This window comes from Hyperolius riggenbachi, chromosome 10, assembly GCF_040937935.1.
Source record: "Hyperolius riggenbachi isolate aHypRig1 chromosome 10, aHypRig1.pri, whole genome shotgun sequence".
NCBI classification, from domain to species: domain Eukaryota; kingdom Metazoa; phylum Chordata; class Amphibia; order Anura; family Hyperoliidae; genus Hyperolius; species Hyperolius riggenbachi.
Window position 1 is genome coordinate 236,407,920 of NC_090655.1, and position 24,077 is coordinate 236,431,996.

The 24,077-nt window shown below is 44.8% G+C and overlaps 2 protein-coding genes across 3 annotated transcripts in view; one reads left to right on the plus strand and one right to left on the minus strand.

The window, feature by feature from the left end:
* Nucleotides 1-2,258, minus strand: part of LOC137534927 (oocyte zinc finger protein XlCOF6-like) — a 28,739-nt gene extending 26,481 nt beyond the window's left edge. For both annotated transcript variants that reach the window (XM_068256643.1, XM_068256644.1), the window contains exon 1: nucleotides 2,041-2,258. The gene's annotated coding sequence lies outside the window, so the exon portion shown is untranslated. The remainder of the gene's footprint in view (nucleotides 1-2,040) is intronic.
* A 5,937-nt stretch (nucleotides 2,259-8,195) lies between these two features.
* Nucleotides 8,196-24,077, plus strand: part of LOC137536957 (uncharacterized) — a 31,433-nt gene continuing 15,551 nt past the window's right edge. The window contains exons 1-2 of the mRNA XM_068259123.1: nucleotides 8,196-9,219; nucleotides 23,228-23,355. Coding sequence (XP_068115224.1) covers nucleotides 8,196-9,219; nucleotides 23,228-23,355 — 1,152 coding nt within the window. The remainder of the gene's footprint in view (nucleotides 9,220-23,227; nucleotides 23,356-24,077) is intronic.

Consider the following 24,077-nt stretch of genomic DNA (forward strand, 5'->3'; position numbering starts at 1 on the left):
GAGCAGGAGCGTAGCTAGAAATCATGGGGCCACATAGCAAAATTTTGATTGGGCCCCCCCAAAAATGTTTTGATATATATTTATTATTAACTTGTGCCCCAGGTAGCCCCCCAGTAGAGGAAGCTAGAGACACCCTCCAGTATTAGGAAGCTGCTGTTTTACATACCCTCATACTGTCCATAATATTTGACCTGGGTGACAGGATTTTATGGTACAGCATAAAAATGAACCCCTTTACAGTAAACTCCAAGGGACCTGGCCAAGTAGTTTACTATATGAGATGTTTACTATACCAAAATTTGTCATACATTGTATATTCCTGCAGGCGCATGGTCGGAACCTGAGGATTGAGTTTATTTTAGCCAGAGGTTTACTAGAGTTTCGTATGGCCACAGTCTTCTGTATCATTAAGTGATGTTTTAAATGTAATATCTTATTGTGCTTGCATAACATTTAGGCAGGTCACTGCTATTACTCTTTTGTGTTTTTGATAGTATTGTGGCCCAGAGTACGAGACAGGCTAGCAACCCCTTTTTTTATTACTATGGTGTTTTTGGTGTCAAGCAGCCCCCAGTTGCGTTGTACTCCCTCTCCCCCTGCCTGTGGGAATCTTCTCCGTCATGTGCTGCTTGTCATCCCTCCACCCCCCCCCCCCACTTAGAAACAGACATATTACTAGTTTGTAGGCTAGTGACATGTCTGTACAGCATCGGGCCCCAAGCTGTTATCCAAGGGATCAATCCTGATTCTTGCCAGGTGACAGTCCTCGTGTGTGTACAATATTCCAGAGTGAGCAAACTTTAAGGGCCCATTCACACTTGCTGATTGCAAAACGCTACCGACTTTGCTAGCGTTTTGCTCTGGGGTTTTTTGGCGTTTAACACATTAAAAAAATCACCATTCACACCTGGCGAATTTTTTTTGCGATCACGTTTAGCGCTTCTATAGCACTGAAACGCGATCGCCGGGAAATCGCCTGAAAATGGTGCAGGCGACGCGTTTGCGTTTAGCGTTTTGGGTGATTTGCGGCGATTTGCACAAATTGCCCAAATGAGAAAGGGCCCATAGACTTATTACCCTAGCGCTCTGAAAAGCTCTAGCATCTGAGCGTTTTGCCGAAAACGCCGGCAAAACGCTCAAGTGTGAATGGGCCCTAAGGGATAACCGAGGTGAGGAGGATTAAATGTACTTGCCTCTTGCAGTCTTCCATCAGGTGCCTGCTGTATCTTCATCTTTCTCCAGGGTGCCGCTGTCCCCTCTGGGAGACCCCCTACTGCAGCTGTAGTCATGGGCTACTGTGCATGTTCAGGCACGCCTCTCTTGATCAAGCTCCTGTAGATGGGAGCGTTCTGCACTTGCCTAGTTTGTCTTTGTGAACTGTGAAAGTGCAGAATGCTTCTGGCTATGGGAGCATAATCAAGAGAGGCGCATGGGCCGCGCATGCACAGTAGCCCACAACCACTGCTGTGGTCAGGGATCTTTCAGAGATAACAGCAGCACCATGGAGGGCAGCGGAACTACAGTGACAGGATAGATTGCTAGAGCATGGAAAAGCCCCAGCTAAGTGTGATGTCTTCCCACCTCTTCACCTAAAACCTCGGATATACTCAATTTAATGGGTAGCAGCAAATATACTTTAATGGGTAGCAGAAACATGCAGCAAATATACTTTAATGGGTAGCAGGATCTTGCAGCAAATATACATTAATGGATAGCAGGATCTTGCAGCAAATATACTTTAATGGGTAGCAGGATCTTGCAGCAAATATACTTTAATGGGTAGCAGGATCTTGCAGCAAATATACTTTAATGGGTAGCAGGATCTTGCAGCAAATATACTTTAATGTTAGCAGGATCTTGCAGCAAATGTACTTTAATGTTAGCAGGATCTTGCAGCAAATATACTTTAATGTTAGCAGGATCTTGCAGCAAATATGGATCCTGCAGCTAGTATAGAGGGCAACAAATGTTTATGGCGCTCTATTTTGCTAGAAGACTGACTGGGCAGCATGGTATACAGTGACACGTGTGCAGACTCACCAAGGATAGCCTGTGCTGTTCTGACTGCTTCTGCCTCTCAGATCTATGCGGTCTCTGGTAACTGCCGAGGTGCCTGTACCTGCTATTCACTGTCTGCCATATGAGGCAGATTCCTGCTTTCTGGTACTGTTGATGATAAAGACAATCTGAAGGAAGAGAGGCAGTCTGCAAACATCTCGGTGCTGTGTGTTATAAACTATGTAGCACACAGATGCTTCTCCTCTCTCTGAAATAAACAGCCTGTACACACTTCCTGAAGTCCCTCCGTGCAGTGCAACAACAGCCACTCCTCCCTGGCCGGAACTACAAGTTAATTGTCAGGATGGCCAGGGAGGGATACATGTGTCAGAAGAATGATGAGAAAGTAGTTCCCCCCTCATCTGGCTGCTACTTGGTGACCTAGGGGAAGGGGAGATTTGAGTGCAGCTGCGTGTTGGTGGGGAAATCTAGGGGAGGATAGAGATGTTCTATTTTATTAAAATATACATATATAAAAAAAAGTCCTCTGCTGCCAGCAGGGCCCCCTAGTGGCGTTGGGCCCCATAGCACCTGCTATGGTTGCTATGGTGATTCCTAATATGAGAAAGAGCTGCAATAGCCATTCTTTTTGTTTTTTTACCTCATCCTATAGGTCCCTAAGCTATATTTCACTATACACATACTATATATATATACAAAAAATCTCTTTTCCTCAATTGAGGGCTCCTTACCTTTCCTAATGTGGTTTTCTCTATAAACTTTTTTTCCCTGTTAGGCCCAGTGCACACCAAAAACCTCTAGCAGATCTGTAAAACGCTAAGGGCTCTTTCACACCAGAGCCCACTTCTGGCGTTTTAACACAAAGTCTATACTTTGCGTTAACGAAGGCAAAAGGAAAGTCCATAGACTTTCCTTTTACCTTTCACACCCGACGCTGCGTTTCGATACGTTGCGGTACGACGCGTCCCGGCGCATTTTATCGTCGGGAATCGGCGCTTCCCCTTCGGGGTAATTAACTACCACCGCCGCTACTCAGCGTCGCACCGGAGTTTCCCGACGACACGCCGCAACGCGTGCAGGAGCCGTTCTCCTGCACGCTTTTGGTGTGTAACGAGCCTAAAGGTTTTTGAAGCAGATTTTCAGAGCCATTTTGGGCATGTTTAGAGAGGTTTTCTAAAGATACCTAACGTTTTTGGGAGCGTTTTTGTGTAGCAGATTTCATATATTGTTACAGTAAAGCTGTTACTGAACAGCTTCTGTAACAAAAACGCCTGGAAAACCGCTCTGATCTAGCGTTTTTCAGAGCGGTGTGAGCTTTTCCTATACTTTACATTGAGGCAGAAACGCAAACCGCAAACGTGGGTCCTGCAGCATTTTTGCAGTTTGCTAAAAACCTGAAACCGCTGGTGTGCACCATCCCATTGGGATACATTAGCCAAACGTTTTCACAGGTGGTAGCGGTTTTGAAAACTGTTCCAAACTTTAAAATCTATTTTCTCAAAAACTATAAGGCCTTTTTGATTTTTTTTCCTCTTGTTTCCACTTTTCTTCTTAAAGAGACACTGAAGCGGAAAAAAAAAATATGATATAATGAATTGGTTGTGTACTATGAATAATTACTAGAAGATTAGCAGCAAAGATAATAATAATATGTGCAGATTACACAACACTCAGCATTCAAAATGATTCTTTCAGAGCAGTCTGTGAAGTAATGACATCTCCTCTGGCAGAGGAAAAGTAAATAGTCCAGGAACAGTTGAGATAATAAAAGTCAGATAACAGCCCTCTCCAGGACTAACTTAGTCGGAGAGCTTAATGGCTTGTTTGCATAGAGATAACAACTGGAGTTTCTCAACTCTTCCTGTACTGGAAACAATTAGACTGATGTATCTGATCTTAATGTTTTATTTCATAGCTGTACTACACATACAAATCATAATATCATAATTTTTTTTTCGCTTCAGTGTCTCTTTAAAGGAGTGATCCAAGCTTAAAAAAAAAAAAAAGATCCACTTACCTGGGGCTTCCTCCAGCCTGTGGCAGCCGTCCTGTGCCCTCGCCGCAGCTCCGACAGCTCCCGGTGTTCTCCGCTGGCGCAGCCAACCTTGCCAGGTTGTGTTCCAGGTCAGCTTCTTCTGCGCTCCACGGCGTGGGTCACGTGGTATTTGCTGATTTTTGCGATCACGAATGCGGTTTCGAATGCACTCATTATTGCATTCTAAAATTGAATAGTGATCACAAGTTAGTCGTGATCAGGATCTCGAAACCCATTAAAAACCCAACAACTTTAGCAGTTAACAGCACAGCCCCTTACATGCTATAAACACCGAATTTGAAGGATATGTTAAGAAGAACTGTGGAACAAGAGTCCGCTTAATAAGGTCACAAGATTAGAGTATATTGGCGTGGGACGTTTCCAAGGATTTTGGCGTAGGAACAGGTAAGTATTTCTTGTTAATTAAGATTAATAAAGGACTTTTTTCGTTGTAAGCAAGCTTTGGTTACGTTAATTTAATACCGTAGTTTATTCTTCAATCAATATCACTGCAGTTACAAAACACTTTATAACCTACAGTAAATGCTTCTTATCTAAATAAACTTATTTACAGATACCATCCTACATGCAATCATGCAATTTCTGCTCTTCCAACAATATTCTCCTGTCTTCCTCCCTGGATTCCTCTTCTACAAGACTTCTCGATCCTCTCCCCTTCTCTGGAACACCCTCCCTCAACATATCTGCCACTCACCCACAATTACCCCTTTGGTACTTAGTATTATGCTGTCCAGGCAGTTACACACACAGGAAAAGTTACTTTGTTTCAATCCCTTCAGCATCAGCAAGTGTATACAATGTTTCAATCCCTTCAGCATCAGTGTCTCAGATTACTGCCTGGAATCTCTTTCAATAAAGGTGCTGTGGCTATTACTGTGGGTGTAGAAAGAACACATTTACTTACAAGATAAATTACAACTTCCGGTTCCGGCGCCTCATGTGAGTGGAAGCAAGTGCGGGAGCTCCGGTCCTCACACAACCTCCACACACCCCTAGGCTCTCCCCAACGTCCGGGCTGCATCCCCAAGGATCCCTAAGGCTGCACAGGTACTCAGGACCCGGGCGGACACGTTGACACCAACCCGCGATCTTCCGCGCCAGACACGCGCTGCTCCCCGCATTCCACGCAAATTTAGTCCCCGGCTTCTGCCGGCGGCTAGGCCCAACACACACAACTCACGTCGGAGGTCCGCACTGCGCAGCAGAACTCACCCACACCCTCTGCAATCCCCAGACGGACATCTCGGGGGCAAGACTGCACTCTTCTGTGCTGGACGGGCACCTCTCTCAACACCTCACCCGGACTGAGTTCCCGGCTGGGCCCAGCAACCGCGCTCCTTGCCAGAAATCCGCATAGTACAGCGGAAACCATCTCTCCTCACTGCAACCTCCCTGGGGACATATGGGCACAAGATACCCTGTTGAGAGGGTAAGATCATACACGAGGAAGGAGGCCTAAGAGCAAGCAATTGGGCTATTTCGCCTGAAGCAACACACAGTGAAACGGATCGAACTTAATCTATTAACAACCTCCTCCACTCACACAAGTATCTGCTAATTGGTGAGACAATTTTACTTTGTGCTCTTATTCTTTTTTTTCCTTTTTGTGACTGCTTTAACATTACACGCCAGCCAAATCATAGGAATGGACAAATTTTTGGCCAAATCCCAACGTACCAAAAAGTCACCACTTCGCCCTAAAATACGGTCTAACTTTAAATCTAAAAGCAATCCGGCTTTAGAAATGGAATCTGCCAGTGAAAATGACTCTCCAGCAGGTCGTCAGGGGAAACCTCCTTCTATTAACTATAAAAAACTAGCGGCTGAAGTAGCATCATATTTGCAACATGATCTCTCTGCTATTATAACAAAAGCAATCGCAGACCAAATGGCTCCCATTGTGACGCAGCTCAAAGATCACAGTGAACGACTGCAAGAAAGTGAAAAACGCATAAGTCAGCTTGAAGATACAATGGTACTAGTGCAGAAGCAAACTGACCTCTCTGACAAAAAACAAATTATTTTTGCAGACCGTATAGACGATCTAGAAAATAGGTCTCGCCGGAACAATCTTAAGTTCGTGGGTATACCCGAATCATTTAAACCTGATACGCTGATGGAGCTGTGTATGGACATAATCCCTGACAAACTAGGAATTACAGGCCCTCTGAAAGTTGAACGCGCGCATCGTTTAGGCCCTCTAAAACCTGAATTCAAAAGACCAAGGGTGGTAATAGCCCGATATCTGGATTACAATGACAGGAACAAGATATTACAAGCCTTCAGATCACAGAAATCTTTGGACATCGAGGGGAATAAGGTGCTGGTTTTTGCGGACTTTTCGGCGGAAGTATCGAAAGCCCGTAAGGAATTTTCTCCCACATGCCAGATGCTAATACATAAGAAAATACGCTTTGCATTAGTCTACCCGGCAGTACTTAAAATCTATCATCCTGACTTTACTACTAAGACATTTACTGATGCATCTGATGCACATACTTATGCTACAAGCCTACAAGAAAATCATACGCTTGTACATTCCCCCAACGCAAGAAGGAGCATTGCATCCAGCTTTGCTACTGCGGGGGAGGGCCCGCCATCTAAATCTCCATGCATCAAGGCTGACCAAACATACACCAACGGCTCTGGAGATGACACGCTTCCATGTGCAACACCTTGAAGCTGAGCAAATATGACAACAGGGGAATAGGGGATGCAGCTGGAAATGGGGGGAATTACTATTGAATACACCGTTGTAGAGGTTGATAGTCCACATGCTCATATTGGTAAACATTTAAATTCCTTTTTGCTTTATAATGTGGCCTCCCTCTCTCGGTAGATATATATTTGTTACACGATGTGGAGGTAAATGTTATTTTTGCTTTTAAATGAAAATGTTCATTAACTACTAGTTCCTACAAGGACTGGAGTAGTATAAGTGTGGGTAATGAGATGACGAGAGACACTGACTTATATAAAAAATGGGATGTGGGTCCTGGTTGTGCCCCTGGTGTGTCTTGCACGCATGGGGCCCGATCACGGCCTCGCACCGCAATGTGGCTCGCCATTTTATTGCTTTTACTTTACATGAGGAAAAAAGGAAGTCCTACGAGAGTGAATAATAAGATGTTTTTGTACATAGTTTTACTGTTCTGTTTGATTAGTGATCCACTATCCCTCACATCAGACTCATTAAGATCCACACAAAATTTGTCCTCTGGGAGCGAGTTGTACTCTGCTGGGATGCAACTCCCCCACAATACTTTATTATTAATCTTTTGTAAAATCCGCTTGATATGGTTACCTCCCTGAGATAAATGTAATATCTTGGAATGTGAAGGGCCTCAGGACTGGTGAAAAGAGAATAAAGATTCTGAGACATCTACATAGATTGAAGGCTGATGTGGCTTTGCTACAGGAAACCCACCTGAGGCCAGATGAGTACAGGCTAATGCAAAAACTATGGGTGGGTACTGTAGTGGGGGCTCCCGCAAAAGGTAGAAATCCTGGGACTTTAATTCTGCTTAACAAATCATTACAATGCAAAATTCTTCATCAGAAAATAGACGAGTTAGAGGGGAGATGGATACAATTAGATATGGAAATAAGAGGAACGCAGCTGTCTATCTTTAACTTATATGGCCCCAACGTGGCTAATGAACATTTCCTATCAGAAATTACTTCTCTTTTATCTGCCATATCCCCATCAAATATATGTCTAATGGGAGGGGACTGGAACGCTGTTCTTAACCCTTTTGAAGATAGACAACAAGCAGCAAAACCTTTATCCAACATAAATGCTAATGAAAATGATAAAAGAATGGCCACTTTTGTAGACTCCCTTAATCTGTTAGATGCATGGAGATTTCTAAATCCTCTTCATAGGGACTTCTCTTTCTACTCGCCAGTGCATAGGTCCCTATCACGTATAGACATGTTTTTGGTGACACCATTCACAATGCGTTCAATCTCAAAAACATAAATCGCAGAAATTACAATATCAGACCATGCCCCAATATCACTGCAGATAAATTTAGCGGGTAAGAGTACATTGTCATTCAAACAGTGGAGATTTCCTACTTATTTAATTAACGATGAGGATTTTTTGAATCAACTCCAGATGTGGTGGCTAGATTATGTCCGTAATAACAAAGAACACGTAAAAGACCCAGTGCTATTTTGGGAAGCCGGCAAGTCGGTGATGCGAGGGGAGATTTCGGCATATGTCAGCAGAAGAAAGAAAAAGGCCTTTGACGAATATTCACAAGCCTCTGTCAAAGCCAGACATACATACAATGAATATATCACATCCATGTCTGAGCCCTCGTGGCAAAAATGGATAGATGCTAAACAAGCTCTAGACTTACTATATAACAGGTACGCAATGTTCTGGAGGTCACACAACGATTGGACCTTTTTCAAATTTGGTAATAAGGCGGGTAAACTTTTGGCAAATATAGCACGAGGCAAACATAAATTCCAACATATCACGCACATTAGAAACAAAAAAGGTCAGATTTTCACGGACCCTGCTGACATTGCAAAAATATTCCATGAATACTACCAAAAATTATATGAAAGCCCCTCTAAACCTAATTCGGGAGCCAATGACTTCCTTGATAAATTACACCTACCTCGACTATCAGAAGATGATATGGATATGCTTAATGCCCCGATCACTGAGGCAGAGATAATGGTAACACTGAAGGATAGTCCCAGCGGTAAAGCGCCAGGGCCAGATGGGTTCTCATTTGAATTTTTTAAAGGTCTAAAGAAAGATGTAGCTCCATACCTGGGTAACCTGTATAATCATATCTTAAGGAAGGAACAACTCCCCGACACAGCTCGGGAAGCTTTTATTAAAATTCTCCCTAAAAAGAACAAAGATCTCTTAGATCCCGGGTCATATCGCCCTATATCCTTGCTCAACTGCGATGTTAAGTTGCTTTCCAAGGTCTTAGCACAACGTCTTGCTCTTCTCCTTCCTGGGCTGGTAAAGGACTCCCAAGTAGGGTTCGTCCAGGGAAGAGCAGCGGTTCTAAATATTCGAAGGGTCATGGCCGTTTTAGAAAATGCGCGTTTGGGAGGTCCTTCTCTGCGTCTGGGGGCTATTTTGTCCCTGGATGCAGAGAAGGCCTTCGATAGTATCAGATGGGACTGGTTGGATAAGGTTATGATAAAAATGGGATTTGGTGGAACATTTTTAAATTATATCCACTCAATATATGATTCCCCAACGGCTAAAATAATAGTGGAAGGAGTTGCTTCCTCAGTCATACATCTCTGCAAAGGCACGCGCCAGGGTTGCCCCCTCTCTCCTCTCCTATTCAATTTAGCTATAGAACCACTAGCAGAATTTATCAGAACAGGGGAGGTCTTTCAGGGGTTAACACTGGGAACTAAATCTATCCATTGTTCTTTGTTTGCCGATGACATTTTGTTATACATAGGGAATCCTAAGAGAGACCTACAAGGAGTCTTTGAGCTACTAGAACACTTTGGAACATTTTCGGGCCTCCATATAAATAAAACAAAATCAGAAATCCTGTTTCTAGACCCCCATACACCCCAATCAATAGTCCGGTACCTAACAGAAAATGTAGGTATTCAGATAGCTAAAGAATATATATACTACTTGGGAATAAAAGTACCTAGAGATGCAACAAAACTCTATTTTCTTAATTTCACCCCCATTATTACAAGGGTCGTGGCGGAACTGGAACAATGGAGGGGTTTACCCCTGTCTCTTTTGGGTAGGTCAAACCTTATAAAGATGATTAGCTTTGGCAGACTTCTTTATCCGCTCCAGACCTTGCCAATACTTTTGAGACACAAAGATATTCAGACCATGACACGAGCCTTCAAAGCTTTTCTGTGGAAGGGAAAAAGAGCAAGAATACCACTCAGGCTTTTGCAAAACCCAAGGGAGAGAATTGGGGTTAATTTTCCGAACATTAGGGCATATAACTTGGTTTCTATTCTGAGGCATGCTAGAGATTGGCTAGCCCACACAAATTTTTTCACGAACACTATTCTTGAACAGGAACTATGTTCCCCATGGTCTCTAGCTGGAATCTTACACTCCAAAATAACCAAACTACCTGACAAAATAAGGAAAAATATCTTGTTGAGAGACACATGTTTAGCCTTTAGAGAACTCCGTAAATGCATTTCTCTCCCAGGTCATATTTCTCCATTATTACCCCTGTGGTCCTCTCCAGATTTCCCAGGAGGCCAAGGTACAAATATCTCTAGAATATGGGAGAAAAGAGGGATAACAAACTTAGCAGATGTATTAGGCCCAGATGCGCGTCTGCTAAACTTTTCCTCATTACAAAAAAAATATAAGCTTCACAATAATTCAGTCATGGTATATCACCAGGTGAAACATTACATAGATGCATCCTTGGGCCCAAAAGCCTCTCTCCCTTCTCATGAGCAATTTTACAAGATTATCGCCCCCCTACAAGAAAAAAAATCCATTTCTGACTTGTACACAGAGTTGAGACTATTTAAACTTGGCGCTGCCCCCTTTAAGCACCTCTCCTACTGGGCTAAAATGTTACGCACTACCACAGAAGTGATGGCCCCGTTGCTGGAGAAAGGATGGACAACAGTCTGTTCAATTATTACAGCGGAAACATGGAGGGAAATGCAGATGAAAATTATACATAAAGGATACTATGCATTTAACTTTAAACAAGCAACGGGAAGGACGGACTATCTGACCTCCTGCCTGAAGTGTGCATACTCTTACCCAGACCTCTTCCACTTATTGTGGTCTTGTCCCAATATACAACAGTTTTGGCTTGAGACTCGTGCCATGTGTCTGAACCTAACTAAAATACAGAGAGGGAACGATCCTTGGGATGCTCTTTTTCATGTTATAGACCCTGCTACAAGCGATAAAGATATGCCATTAAAGCCTCTCGAGCATCTGGCTTTTCTAGCAGCCAAAAAATGTATTTTAACGCAATGGGTTTACTCAACTCCTCCAACATCCAGAAACCTAGTTGATACAATGAGTAAACTAATGTATATCAATAAATTTGATGCTGAACAGTGTAAATCAAAAAATACAGCTAAATTCTTTAAAATTTGGACTCCATTCATCAAACATTATGTTGCAGGAACGGATCTGTTAGCTCTTATGGAACCATTCAAATATACCAAATGGTACCTCACTAGGCACATTGCGGGCACTCTAGGGTTTCTGGATGTTGGTATTTGAGCCCCCTTTCATTCTCTCTTTCTATGCTGACACGCCCATAGAATGGAATATTTTAGGCCAAGTCTGTAATACATACCTTGCTCACAGGAAAAAGCCATAGATATTTGTGTGGATCTAATTGACAGATTCAGGTTGAATAGAGCTAAAGATTAAAACTGATGTGATAATGTTAAGATGTGATGGGAATAATAATATCATCAGGATCTGTATGTTGTAGTTTTAGAGAATGTTAAGGTCATTGCTGTGTTATATCTGATTAGACACATTCCCTCCGCCGAGGGAAGGTTGATGTAGAATAGCACTGGGCCCAGTTTACTAGCCCCATATGGGCTCTTGGGATTATCTTGAACAGAGACCATGATTACACTGGAACCCTCACAATCTAGCAATGACTATTCTGTTTATTTTATGCATAGAACAAAGGGAAAGAATAAAAATAAGAAAAAGCAAAGAAAGCTAAAACACGCAAATAAGACTTGGACTATCTGGAAGAAGGACTTCCTTTAATCACAATACTGTAATTGTTAACATTAATAATGTCCTGACCTACAGTTATTTTTGATATTGCTGAAATGTACAAACAGTGATTGTTACAAAGCTTTCTTGGAATAAAAATTATTAAAAAAAAAAAAAAAAAAAAGATAAATTACAGTGCATAACTAAAAAAACAAGAAAAAAAATTGTTTACTAAACCCTTAACCTTCCTCCTTAACCCATAACCTTAACCCTAACCCTTTACCACCATCCTTAAAAGGAGTTATCAGGGAAAAAAAGTCAAAATTAGCTTTACTCACCTAGGGCTTTCTCCAGCCCCTTGCAGCCCACTGTCCCACGCCGACCTCTCCGCTCCCTGCCGCTGTCCCGCTCTCCGTCCTCGGTATTCAGGCCGACTGCGGGGTCGGTCTCACTGCGGCTGCGCGAGGTGCTGCTGTCAATTACGGCCACGTGGGCCGCGGCGAACTGCGCAGCCTGCGAAGTTCGTCGTGGCCCACGTGGCCGTGATTGAGAGCGGCACTTCTTGCAGCCGCAGTGAGGCCTGAATACCGAGGACAGAGACCGGGACAGTGGCGGGGAGCTTAGAGGTCGGCATGGGACAGTCGGCTGCAAGGGGCTGGAGAAAGCCCTAGGTGAGTAAAGCTAATGTTGACTTTTTTTCCCTAATAACTCCTTTAAATCCTACTCCTTATCCCTTAATCCCCTCTCCTCATTAACCCCTAACCTTAACAACCCCCCTTCCCCTCCTTAACTCCTATCCTTAACCTTCCTCCTCCTTAACCTCCCCCTTAACCCCTAACTCCTAACCCTTAACTCCCTTCTTAACTCTTAACCTTAGCCCTAACCTTTAACCCCCCCCTCTTTAACCCCTATCCTTAACCTCTCCCCCCTCCTTAACTCCTAACCTTAACCTCCCACTCAACTCCTAACCTTAACCCTAACTCCCCCTTCTTAACCCCTAACCTTAACTCTTAAAGAGACACTGAAGCGAAAAAAAAATTATGATATTATGATTTGTATTTGTAGTACAGCTAAGAAATAAAACATTACGATCAGATACATCAGTCTAATTGTTTCCAGTACAGGAAGACTTAAGAAACTCCAGTTGTTATCTCTATGTAAAAAAGCCATTAAAGGACTTACGAGGCCAAGTACAGTAAAAAAATAAATAAAAAAAGTTAGCTACCTGGATCAGCTTGTAAGGCACGGAGGACGCCGTGCCGTTCCGCCTGGTCCCCGCCGCCGAACAGCCCCCCGAACGGTCCCCGACCGCGCGGCCCGGGTCGGGTTCCCCAGCCTGTACCAAGATGGCCGCCAGAGCTGCGCAGTCCGCATAGCCGCGAGTGCGGCTGCGCAGCTCTAAGGCCAACCCCCCGATCCACTGTTGCGTGATCGGGGGGTTGGCTTTAGAGCTGCGCAGCCGCACTCGCTGCTATGCGGACTGCGCAGCCGCAGCCAGCTCCGGCGGCCATCTTGGTACAGACTGGGGGCGCGTTCGGGGGGCTGTTTGGCGGCGGGGACCAGGCGGAACGGCACGAAGGGCGCGGACGGCGTCCTCCGTGCCTTACAAGCTGATCCAGGTAGTTAACTTTTTTTATTTTTTTTTTACTGTACTTGGCCTCGTAAGTCCTTTAGGCTCTACGACTTTCAAAGTCGTGGAGAGGGCTGTTTTCTGACTTTTATTATCTCAACTGTTCCTGAACTATTTACTTTTCCTCTGCCAGAGGAGAGGTCATTAGTTCACAGACTGCTCTGAAAGAATCATTTTGAATGCTGAGTGTTGTGTAATCTGCACATATTATAGAATGATGCAATGTTAGAAAAAACACTATATACCTGAAAATAAAAATATGAGAATATTTTTTTTGCTGCTTATCTTCTAGTAATTATTCATAGTACACAACCAATTCACTATATCATATTTTTTTTGCTTCAGTGTCTCTTTAAGCAACTCTCCCTCCTTAACCCCTAACCTTAACCTCCCTCCTTAACCCCTAACCTCCCCCTCCTTAACTTCTAACCTTATCCCTCCCCCCCATAACTCCTAACCTTGGGGGGTTAGGTTTAAGGTTAGGTGTTAACGAGGTGGGATTAAGGGTTAGGGTTAAGCATTAAGGAGGGGGGCAGAGAGGATAAGTCTAGGAGTTAAGGGGGGGGGGGTAAATGGTTAAGAGTGAAGGAGGGGGCTTAAGGGTTACTGTTAAGGTTAGGCTTTAAGGAGGGGGCGAGGAGATTAAGGTTAGGGATTAAGGCAGATTAGGGTTATAAAGAGGGAGGTTAAGGGTTAGGGTTAAGGTTAGGGGTTAAGTAGGGGGAGATTAAAGTTAGGAGTTAAGGAGGGGGGAGGTTAAGGTTAGGAGCTGAGGGGGAGGTGAAAGCTTAGGGTTAAGGTTAGGGGTTAAAGTGGACCCAAATTAAAAATACAAGATTTCAGAAATAAAATCTATTTACTAAATTATAATAATACATATCAGCCTTTTTCAGCTGCATGATGACAAATATAAAATATTTTACATTTATTGGAGCAACCCCTCCCTTCCTTTCATATTGCCGGACAGAATCCGGCAAACTGGTGGAGTAGGTGGTGTCCTGCAAAAGAGGAATTGCTAATGGCTGCCACCTGTATAACCCTAGTTATGAAAAGAGAAGAGTGAAAAGTATGCACTGAAATGCTCATAGGCTTGAAGGAGTGTTTATTTATCTTTGTATGTAGAGATGTCGCGAACCTCCGATTTTCAGTTCGAAAACTTCCGCAGAAGGTTCGGTTCGCGGAAAAATTCGCGAACCGCAATAGACTTCAATGGGGAGGCGAACTTTGAAAAATAGAAAAAATTATGCTGGCCACAAAAGTGATGGAAAAGATGTTTCAAGGGGTCTAACACCTGGAGGGGGGCATGGCGGAGTGGGATACATGCCAAAAGTCCCGGTGAAAAATCTGGATGTGACGCAAAGCAGCGTTTTAAGGGCAGAAATCACATTGAATGCTAAATTGCAGGCCTAAAGTGCTTTCAAACATCTTGCATGTGTATACATCAAACAGGGAGTGTAATTAGAGTACTGCTTCACACTGACACACCAAACTCACTGTGTAACGCACCGCAAACAGCTGTTTGTGTAGTGACGGCCATGCTGGACTACTGCACAACATGGCGTGATTGCTCTTCCTCACTCAGTGATGTCAGGTAATGTGTGACTTCCTTCTCAACTTTCCATGGCATTGTTAAAAAGCTTACGTTTTGTTTTTAATTTACATTTTCTACTTGCTGTGTACTTGTTCAGTACCGCTACAATGAGAATCCTGTGGAGGCGGGCAAGTCTGCCATTGTGACCCCGGGTAATGGCCGGGGAATGAGAGGTTTGAATCCGGTGTGGAGCCTGAGCAACGGCTACCACTACACATCCAAGGAGGGCAGCGGGCAGGCATGCACGCCCGCCCGCCCCGAGGTAGTGACCAAAAATAACAATACAGGAGGAGGACTTTCGAGGCCCTGCTGTGTATTTGAAATGAATGTACTTTAAATCCTTTAACAAGAACCAGTTATGGCGGGCAAAGATGACACCACATTCCTTTCACGAGAATCATATGGAGGCGGGCAAGTCTGTCATTTGTGACCCCGGGTAATGGCCGGGGAATGAGGGATGGAATCCGGTGTGGAGCCTGAGAAACGGCTACCACTACACATCCAAAAGTTTGCTTTCCTAAAACAGAAAGAATTTGCGATAATTCAGGTTAGAGTGAGCTTGAGATGTCTCCCAGGCACCACTGCTGAATATATGCAAATTAACCATTGTACCCTTAGAAGCTAAACACACCTCCAGAACCGCTGGAATGCAATGATGTGTCAGCTTGTTAATGTGTACAGAGCCATAATAATCCAACATGCATACAGGCTGTTTCGGATTGTTTGATCCTCATCAGTGCATGGCATGGATTAATTTGGCTCTATGGAGTAGGGCTTGTAAATCCGAGAGGCACAGACTAACCAGCAAGCTCATGGTGACCCAGAACTCATTGAGGTAAAAAAAAAAAAAAATAAAAAAAAAAAAATTAAAATAAAAAAAAAAAACCAGGCATCTGTGGTCAGATGGACCCTTGAGCCAGCGGAAGACAAACCAAGTCGAAAGCATTTGCCAAGAATGTTTTACGGAGGGCAAGTTTTTTTGCCCTTTTTTTTTAATTTTTTGAAAATGATAGATGGTTGTATTTTTAAATTGTTTGAAAGTTTAGATGGTTGTATTTTTAAATTGTTTGAAAGTTTAGATGGTTGTATTTTTAAATTGTTTAAAAGTGTATCCATTCTTCCTCCCCCCAGCCACGAACAATACCATGGGAACGTGGAGCAGCAGAAGCCCCCTGTGACGGCTGCCACGGTTGTTCTCCGCTGCTTGTCTTTTGAGGGGTGCTTCTTTTCCTCAGGTGTTCTTGCCATAGCGTTTGTGCCTTCTCTCCAGGTGCCTTCGTAAAGCACTTGTCCCTACGTGACAGTTGGCCTTTCCACGGCTCAATTTTTGCTGGCAGAGACAACAAATGGCTTGGCTCCGATCTGAGACACACACGTGAAAAAATTTCCAAACCGCTGAGGCCCCCTGGGCTGATGGCGCTACGGTGGCATCAGCAGCAGCTGACGTTGAAGGGCATGTGTGCTCCCTGGCCATAGCTGGCGATACATGGCACCGGACACTGCCCCCAGCTTTTTCTGAGGACGAGCTCCCTCTGCTTCTATCATGGAGTCGTCTCCTCCTACTCCTCTCTGACTCCTCCTCTGAACTGTCCCCCTGGTCATCTCCTCTACCGGGAACATATGTGGTATCCGTATAATCGTCATCATAATCCTCCTGGCCAGCTGCGCTTTCCTCAGACACCTCCTCAAGTGCACCAACTTCAGGTGGTCCACCATCATCCCCATCCACACACGTTACGTCCATACTATCGCCACCTAACTCAGACGTATGAGGTGGTGTACCTGCGCCTTCTTGTTGTTGTTGCAGTAGTGGCTGGGAATCAGTGATTTCACCACCACCACCAAATAACTCCTGCGAAGTGTCAAATGCAGCGGATGTGGTGCTTGTTGTAGCGCTGGTGGCTGCGGGAGATGAGGTGTTCTGTGTTAAATACTCAATCACCTCCTCACGATTTTGGGAAGTGATGGCACATGCCTTCTTCTGAGCACTGTATTTTGGGGCAGGTCCGCATGAAATCACAGCAACACCACCTCGCACAGCCACAGACCTGCCGATGCCTGGTGGCCTTCCTCTGGGTCTGCCTCTACCTCTTCCTCTACCTGGTTTGTCCATTTTGTCCATCTCGGGGGTATGCTAGCTATATGCAGTGAGGTGGGTTCTCACTCAACACAACAGGTAGTTAGATGCAGTGAGGTGGCCAGGTGGGTTCACACTCAACACAACAGGTAATTAGATGCAGTGAGCTGGGTTCACTCAACAGTAAAGGTACTTAAGATGCAGTGAGGTGGGTTCTCACTCAACACAACAGGTAGTTAGATGCAGTGAGGTGGCCACTGGCCAGGTGGGTTCACACTCAACACAACAGGTAGTTAGATGCAGTGAGCTGGGTTCACTCAACAGTAAAGGTACTTAAGATGCAGTGAGGTGGGTTCTCACTCAACACAACAGGTAGTTAGATGCAGTGAGGTGGCCAGGTGGGTTCACACTCAACACAACAGGTAGTTAGATGCAGTGAGCTGGGTTCACTCAACAGTAAATGTACTTAAGATGCAGTGAGGTGGGTTCTCACTCAACACAACAGGTAGTTAGATGCAGTGAGGTGGCCAGGTGGGTTCACACTCAACACAACAGGTAATTAGATGCAGTGAGCTGGGTTCACTCAACAGTAAAGGTACTTAAGATGCAGTGAGGTGGGTTCTCACTCAACACAACAGGTAGTTAGATGCAGTGAGGTGGCCAGGTGGGTTCACACTCAACACAACAGGTAATTAGATGCAGTGAGCTGGGTTCACTCAAGAGTAAAGGTACTTAAGATGCAGTGAGGTGGGTTCTCACTCAACACAACAGGTAGTTAGATGCAGTGAGGTGGCCAGGTGGGTTCACACTCAACACAACAGGTAATTAGATGCAGTGAGCTGGGTTCACTCAACACAAGGCTAGGTATATGCAGTGATGAGGTGGGTTAAGTAAACACAACAGGTACTGGGTAGTTAGATGCAGTGAGCTGGGTTCACTCAACAGTAAAGGTACTTAAGATGCAGTGAGGTGGGTTCTCACTCAACACAACAGGTAGTTAGATGCAGTGAGGTGGCCAGGTGGGTTCACACTCAACACAACAGGTAGTTAGATGCAGTGAGCTGGGTTCACTCAACACAAGGCTAGGTATATGCAGTGATGAGGTGGGTTAAGTAAACACAACAGGTACTGGGTAGTTAGATGCAGTGAGCTGGGTTCACTCAACAGTAAAGGTACTTAAGATGCAGTGAGGTGGGTTCTCACTCAACACAACAGGTAGTTAGATGCAGTGAGGTGGCCAGGTGGGTTCACACTCAACACAACAGGTAGTTAGATGCAGTGAGCTGGGTTCACTCAACACAAGGCTAGGTATATGCAGTGATGAGGTGGGTTAAGTAAACACAACAGGTACTGGGTAGTTAGATGCAGTGAGCTGGGTTCACTCAACAGTAAAGGTACTTAAGATGCAGTGAGGTGGGTTCTCACTCAACACAACAGGTAGTTAGATGCAGTGAGCTGGCCAGGTGGGTTCACACTCAACACAACAGGTAGTTAGATGCAGTGAGCTGGGTTCACTCAACAGTAAAGGTACTTAAGATGCAGTGAGGTGGGTTCTCACTCAACACAACAGGTAGTTAGATGCAGTGAGGTGGCCAGGTGGGTTCACACTCAACACAACAGGTAGTTAGATGCAGTGAGGTGGCCAGGTGGGTTCACACTCAACACAACAGGTAGTTAGATGCAGTGAGCTGGGTTCACTCAACAGTAAAGGTACTTAAGATGCAGTGAGGTGGGTTCTCACTCAACACAACAGGTAGTTAGATGCAGTGAGGTGGCCAGGTGGGTTCACACTCAACACAACAGGTAATTAGATGCAGTGAGCTGGGTTCACTCAACACAAGGCTAGGTATATGCAGTGATGAGGTGGGTTAAGTAAACACAACAGGTACTAGTTAGATGCAGTGAGCTGGGTTCACTCAACAGTAAAGGTACTTAAGATGCAGTGAGGTGGGTTCTCACTCAACACAACAGGTAGTTAGATGCAGTGAGGTGGCCAGGTGGGTTCACACTCAACACAACAGGTAGTTAGATGCAGTGAGCTGGGTTCACTCAACAGTAAAGGTACTTAAGATGCAGTGAGGTGGGTTCTCACTCAACACAACAGGTAGTTAGATGCAGTGAGGTGGCCAGGTGGGTTCACACTCAACACAACAGGTAGTTAGATGCAGTGAGCTGGGTTCACTCAACACAACGCTAGGTATATGTAGTGATGATGTGGGTTAAGTAAACACAACAGGTACTGGGTAGTTAGATGCAGTGAGGTGGGTTCACTGAACAGTATACAGTAAAGGTACTTAAGATGCAGTGAGGTGGGTTCTCACTCAACACAACAGGTAGTTAGACTTAGATGCAGTGAGCTGGGTTCACTCAACACAACGCTAGGTATATGCAGTGATGAGGTGGGTTAAGTAAACACAACAGGTACTGGGTAGTTAGATGCAGTGAGCTGGGTTCACTCAACACAAAGCTAGGTATATGCAGTGATGAGGTGGGTTAAGTAAACACAACAGGTACTGGGGTATATGCAGTACTGGGTAGTACAATGTGCAGCTCCCTGTCACACACACAGGCAGTCAGTCAGTCACTGAATGTGCTGGGCTGCTGGCAGTGGCACACACACTATCAATTAGCAAGGCTGTGCATGCAACAAAAGTGTCAGAAAAAAAAAATGTACAGGATGAGCTCTGAAAAGAGCTGTTGCTGGGTGCTTTAAAAGCAATATTAATCAGTCAGGAACAAGCAAAGCAGCCTAGAACCTAACTAATCTGTCCCTAAGAGAAAAAGTCTGCAGCAGCTGTCCCTTTCCTCTCTCTAGCAGGCACACGAGTGACTGTAATGGCCGCCGGAGGCTGCCTTATATAAGGGGGGGTGGGGCTCCAGGGCTTACTGTAGCCTGAATGGCTACAATGTGCCTGCTGACTGTGATGCAGAGGGTCAAAGTTGACCCTCATAGTGCATTATGGGGCGAATCGAACTTCCGGAAAAGTTCGCCTGGCGCAGGCGAACGCGAACCCCCAATGTTCGCCTGGAACCGTTCGCCGGCGAACCGTTCGGTACACCTCTATTTGTATGTGTCAGAGTGGTGCAACGAAATATTTTGAATTAAAAAAAGTTTGGTTTGGGTCCGCTTTAAGGAGGGGGAGGTTAAAGTTATGAGTTAAGGAGGGGGGAGGTTAAGAGTTAAGGTTAGGAGTTGAGGGGGGAGGTGAAAAGTTAAGGTTAAGGTTAGGGGTTAAAGGGGTTCTGTTTATCTTTTTAAAAACAAAAACTGCCACTTATCTGGGGTTTCTATCGGCCCCCTGCAGCCGGATTGTCCCGCGCCGTCCTCTTCCAATGCGCTGTTCCCCGCCGGCAACAGTGTAATTATTCATCTAACTAGAGGAATAGAAGTGCGGCTGCGCGTGCCCGCTCCCACGTGCGTCAGCGGGAGCTTACTGCGCAGGCGCACTACAGGAAAACTTCGTACTGTGCCTGGTCAGTAAACTCCCGCTGACGTGTGCGGGATTGAGCACGTACACGGCCAGGGCTGCGCAGCCGCACTTCTATTCGTCTTTTTAGACCAATAAGTACACTGGTGCCGGCGGCGGGGAATGGCGTCTGCAAGGGGCCGATAAAAGCCCCAGGTAAGTGGCAGTTTTTGTTTTTAAAAAGGTAAAACAGAACCCCTTCAAGGAGGGGGAAGTTAAAGGGGCACTATGGCGAAAAATTGTAAAATTTAAAATATGTGCATACAAATAAAAAGTACGAGTAAAATGAGCCATAAATTACTTTTTTCCTATAATGCTGCCACTTACAGTAGGCAGTAGAAATCTGACAGAAGTGACAGGTTTTGGACTAGCCCATCTGTTCATAGGGGATTCTCAGCAAGGCTTTTATTCTTTATAAAGATATTCCCTAAAAAGGATTTAAACAATGATGCTGGCCAGCTTCCCTGCTCGCTACACAGTTTTTTGACAGTTTGACAGAGCAACTGACAGACATTCACGAAGTGCTTTTGAAAATAAATATATCCCTGAGAATCCCCTATAAAGAGATGGACTAGTCCAAAACCTGTCACTTTTGTCATATTTCGACAACCTACTGTAAGTGACAGCAACATAGGAGAAACGTCATTTATGGCTCATTTTACTTTGGAAAAAAATGTACTTCTTATTGGTATATGTTTGCACATATTTTAAATTACAAATTTTTTCGCTGTAGTGCCCCTTTAAGGTTAGGGGTTAAGGGGTAGGAGTTAAGGTTAGGAGTTAAGGGGGGAGGTTAAGGGGTAGGTTAAGGAGGAGGGAGGTTAAGGGTTAGGGTTAGGAGTTAAGGAGGGGAAGGGGAGGTTAGGGGGAAGTTAAGGGTTAGTGTTGGGGGGGGGGAGGGTTTAAGGGTTACTAAACTATTTCTTTCCTGTTACTCAAGTTATGTACTGTAATGTATTATGTAAGTAAATATGCTCATTCTGCACAGCCACAGCACCTCCACTGAAAGAGATCCCATGCTGTAATCTGAGACACTTGACTCTAAAGTGGTTGAAACATTGTATACACTTGCTGACGTTGAAGGGATTGAAACATTATATACACTTTTCCTGAGTGTGTAACTGCCTGGACGGCATAATACGTAAGTACTACCCATTTTAGCTGCAATTGATAACCATTTTATTATGCCATAGACAGCTTCCCTTCACCTATTGTATTATCCTGTAACCCGTTAGACTGTAAGGGCCCTTTTCCACTAGCGCGTTTGCGCTGGCTGAATTGGAAAGTCGCAAACCGCTAGCGATTTTACAATCGCTACGGTTTGCTTCTTAACATAGGAATCGCGGTAGGTCATTTCCACTACCGCGATTCGTTTTTTACAGGAACGCGAACGCGCGGCGGAACGATTATTGCCGCGATTTTGCTATGCAGTGCATAGCATAGCAAAATCGCGACCGCAAACGTCGGGAAATCGCCGCAAATTTTTGTACTTTTGCGATTCAGCAATCGCTAGCGTTCAGCGTGAACGCTAGCGACTGCTAGTGGAAAAGGGCCCTAAGGCCGATTGGCCAAGGCTCTCTTCCCCTTTCATCTCACAATTTGTGTAATGTGCCTGCATATCTTTCACCATTTTGTAAAAATCTGTATTTGATTTGCTGCTCACTGCACAAACTGTAATCCACCACTGTTAACTGTTATATTGTTTATATTGTATTGTTTTACCTTTCAAAACAGAAAGTTGCCTTCTTAAAACAGAAGGTATTTGCGATTATTCAGATTGGAGTGAGCACATGATGTCTCCCACAATGCATCACTGCTGAATAAAATAATTGCTATAGTTTGTAATCGATTGTACAGCACCACGGATAATGCGGTCACTATATATATCAATAATAGTAATAATTAAGTGCTGCTTTGGAACTGCTTTGAAAAACAAAGTATGCTTCTCACAGATTAACCCTAAATGTAGCGGACTGGATAGTGTGATGGTTAAGGGCTCTGCCTCTGACACAGGGTAATCTAGGTTTGAATTTCAGCTCTTCCTGTTCAGTAAGCCAGCACCTATTCAGTAAGGAGTCCTTGGGCAAGACTCCCTAAAACTGCTACTGCCTACTGACCTGTGGCTGCAGCTCAAGCGCTTTGAGACTGCTGGAAGAAAAGTGCAATATACATGTTATTTGTAAATAATTAAAGTATACCAGAGCCCAAAGCATTAGGTGAAACAGGGGAGCAGGCATGTATGGTGAGCTGTCCTGATGCCCACCGTTCCCCCGTTCTCCTCTGCCCCCTCCCTTCATACCTAAAGCCCCTCTGGCAGCCTCTTCCGGGTAGCCAGAGTTGGGTATCGCAGCGCCTGCGTTGGCCTAGCTGCGCGCGTCCTACAGCGCAAGGCCTGGAGTGCTCTGCGCATGATGTCATGATTACATCATGCGCAGGGTTGCTCCCAGCCACGGTCGCGTGCTGTAGGATGTGCGCAGCCAGGCCAACGCAGGCGTAGTGATGCCTGACTTTGGCGACACAGTGGAGGCTGCCGAAGGGCTTTAGGTATGAAAGGAGGGGGGCAAAGGAGAATGGGGGAGCGGGGGCCATCAGGACAGCTCCTCATTCATGCCTGCTCCCCCCCCCCCCCCTTGTTTCTCCCAATGCTTTGGCCTCTCTCTGGTATCTTTTAAACCTGAACACTGTGTTTTAAAAACACAGGCTGCAGTTCTTGCGGTCTCCACAAGGTGGCAGTCACAGGAAGTGATGTCGTACAGACAGGAACTTTGGGGTTAGAGGTAAAGGGGGGTGAAATAGAGCAGACATATCTGGGACTGGCAGCAGAGGAGGTAATAAGAAATGATTCTGTATTTACCCTAAGTAACTCCTTGTTTTTCCTCATCACTGAATGCTGCTGCCACACATATTGTAGTAGGGTTTATTAGTAATAGCAGAAAGCTGATGAAGGGATTGTATCTGATTGCAGCAAGGCAATAATGAAAAAGTAAGGAGATGGTAGTGAGGAGGTTTGATACACACCTATGCAGAGTGTGGATCTGGATAGCTCCCAACTGTCCCTCTTCCGGAGGGACAGTCCCTCTTTGGGAGCTATGTCCCTCTTTCCTCCTCATTTGTCCCTCTTTCAGGACTTTGTCCCTCTTTCTATGTAAATATATATATTTATCTACTAAAAAATGTGTTTGACTCTAAACATTATTCGCATCCTTTAAATTGATATATTACTAATTTTAAAATGTTAATATGAAGGAAAATTAACCAGGATAGCAAGGACCATATTTTTCTCATGAAATCTTTATGGTATGCGTGACTAGGGGTGTGACGGGGCGTGATCAGGGGTATGGCATGGGCGTGGCTCAAGTGTCCCTCTTTCTCATCTCAAAAAGTTGGAAGGTATGGATCTGGATACCATAGAGCCTTCCCGGTCTTTGATCCAGCCTGCCCTGCACCGCACTCGTTGAAGTTATGGGACCGGCTTTGTCTTCTATACACCGCTTGCATCCTTCAGTTCTTGCAACCCCAAGTGCTTCCAAAAATGGGCACATCCGCGTTG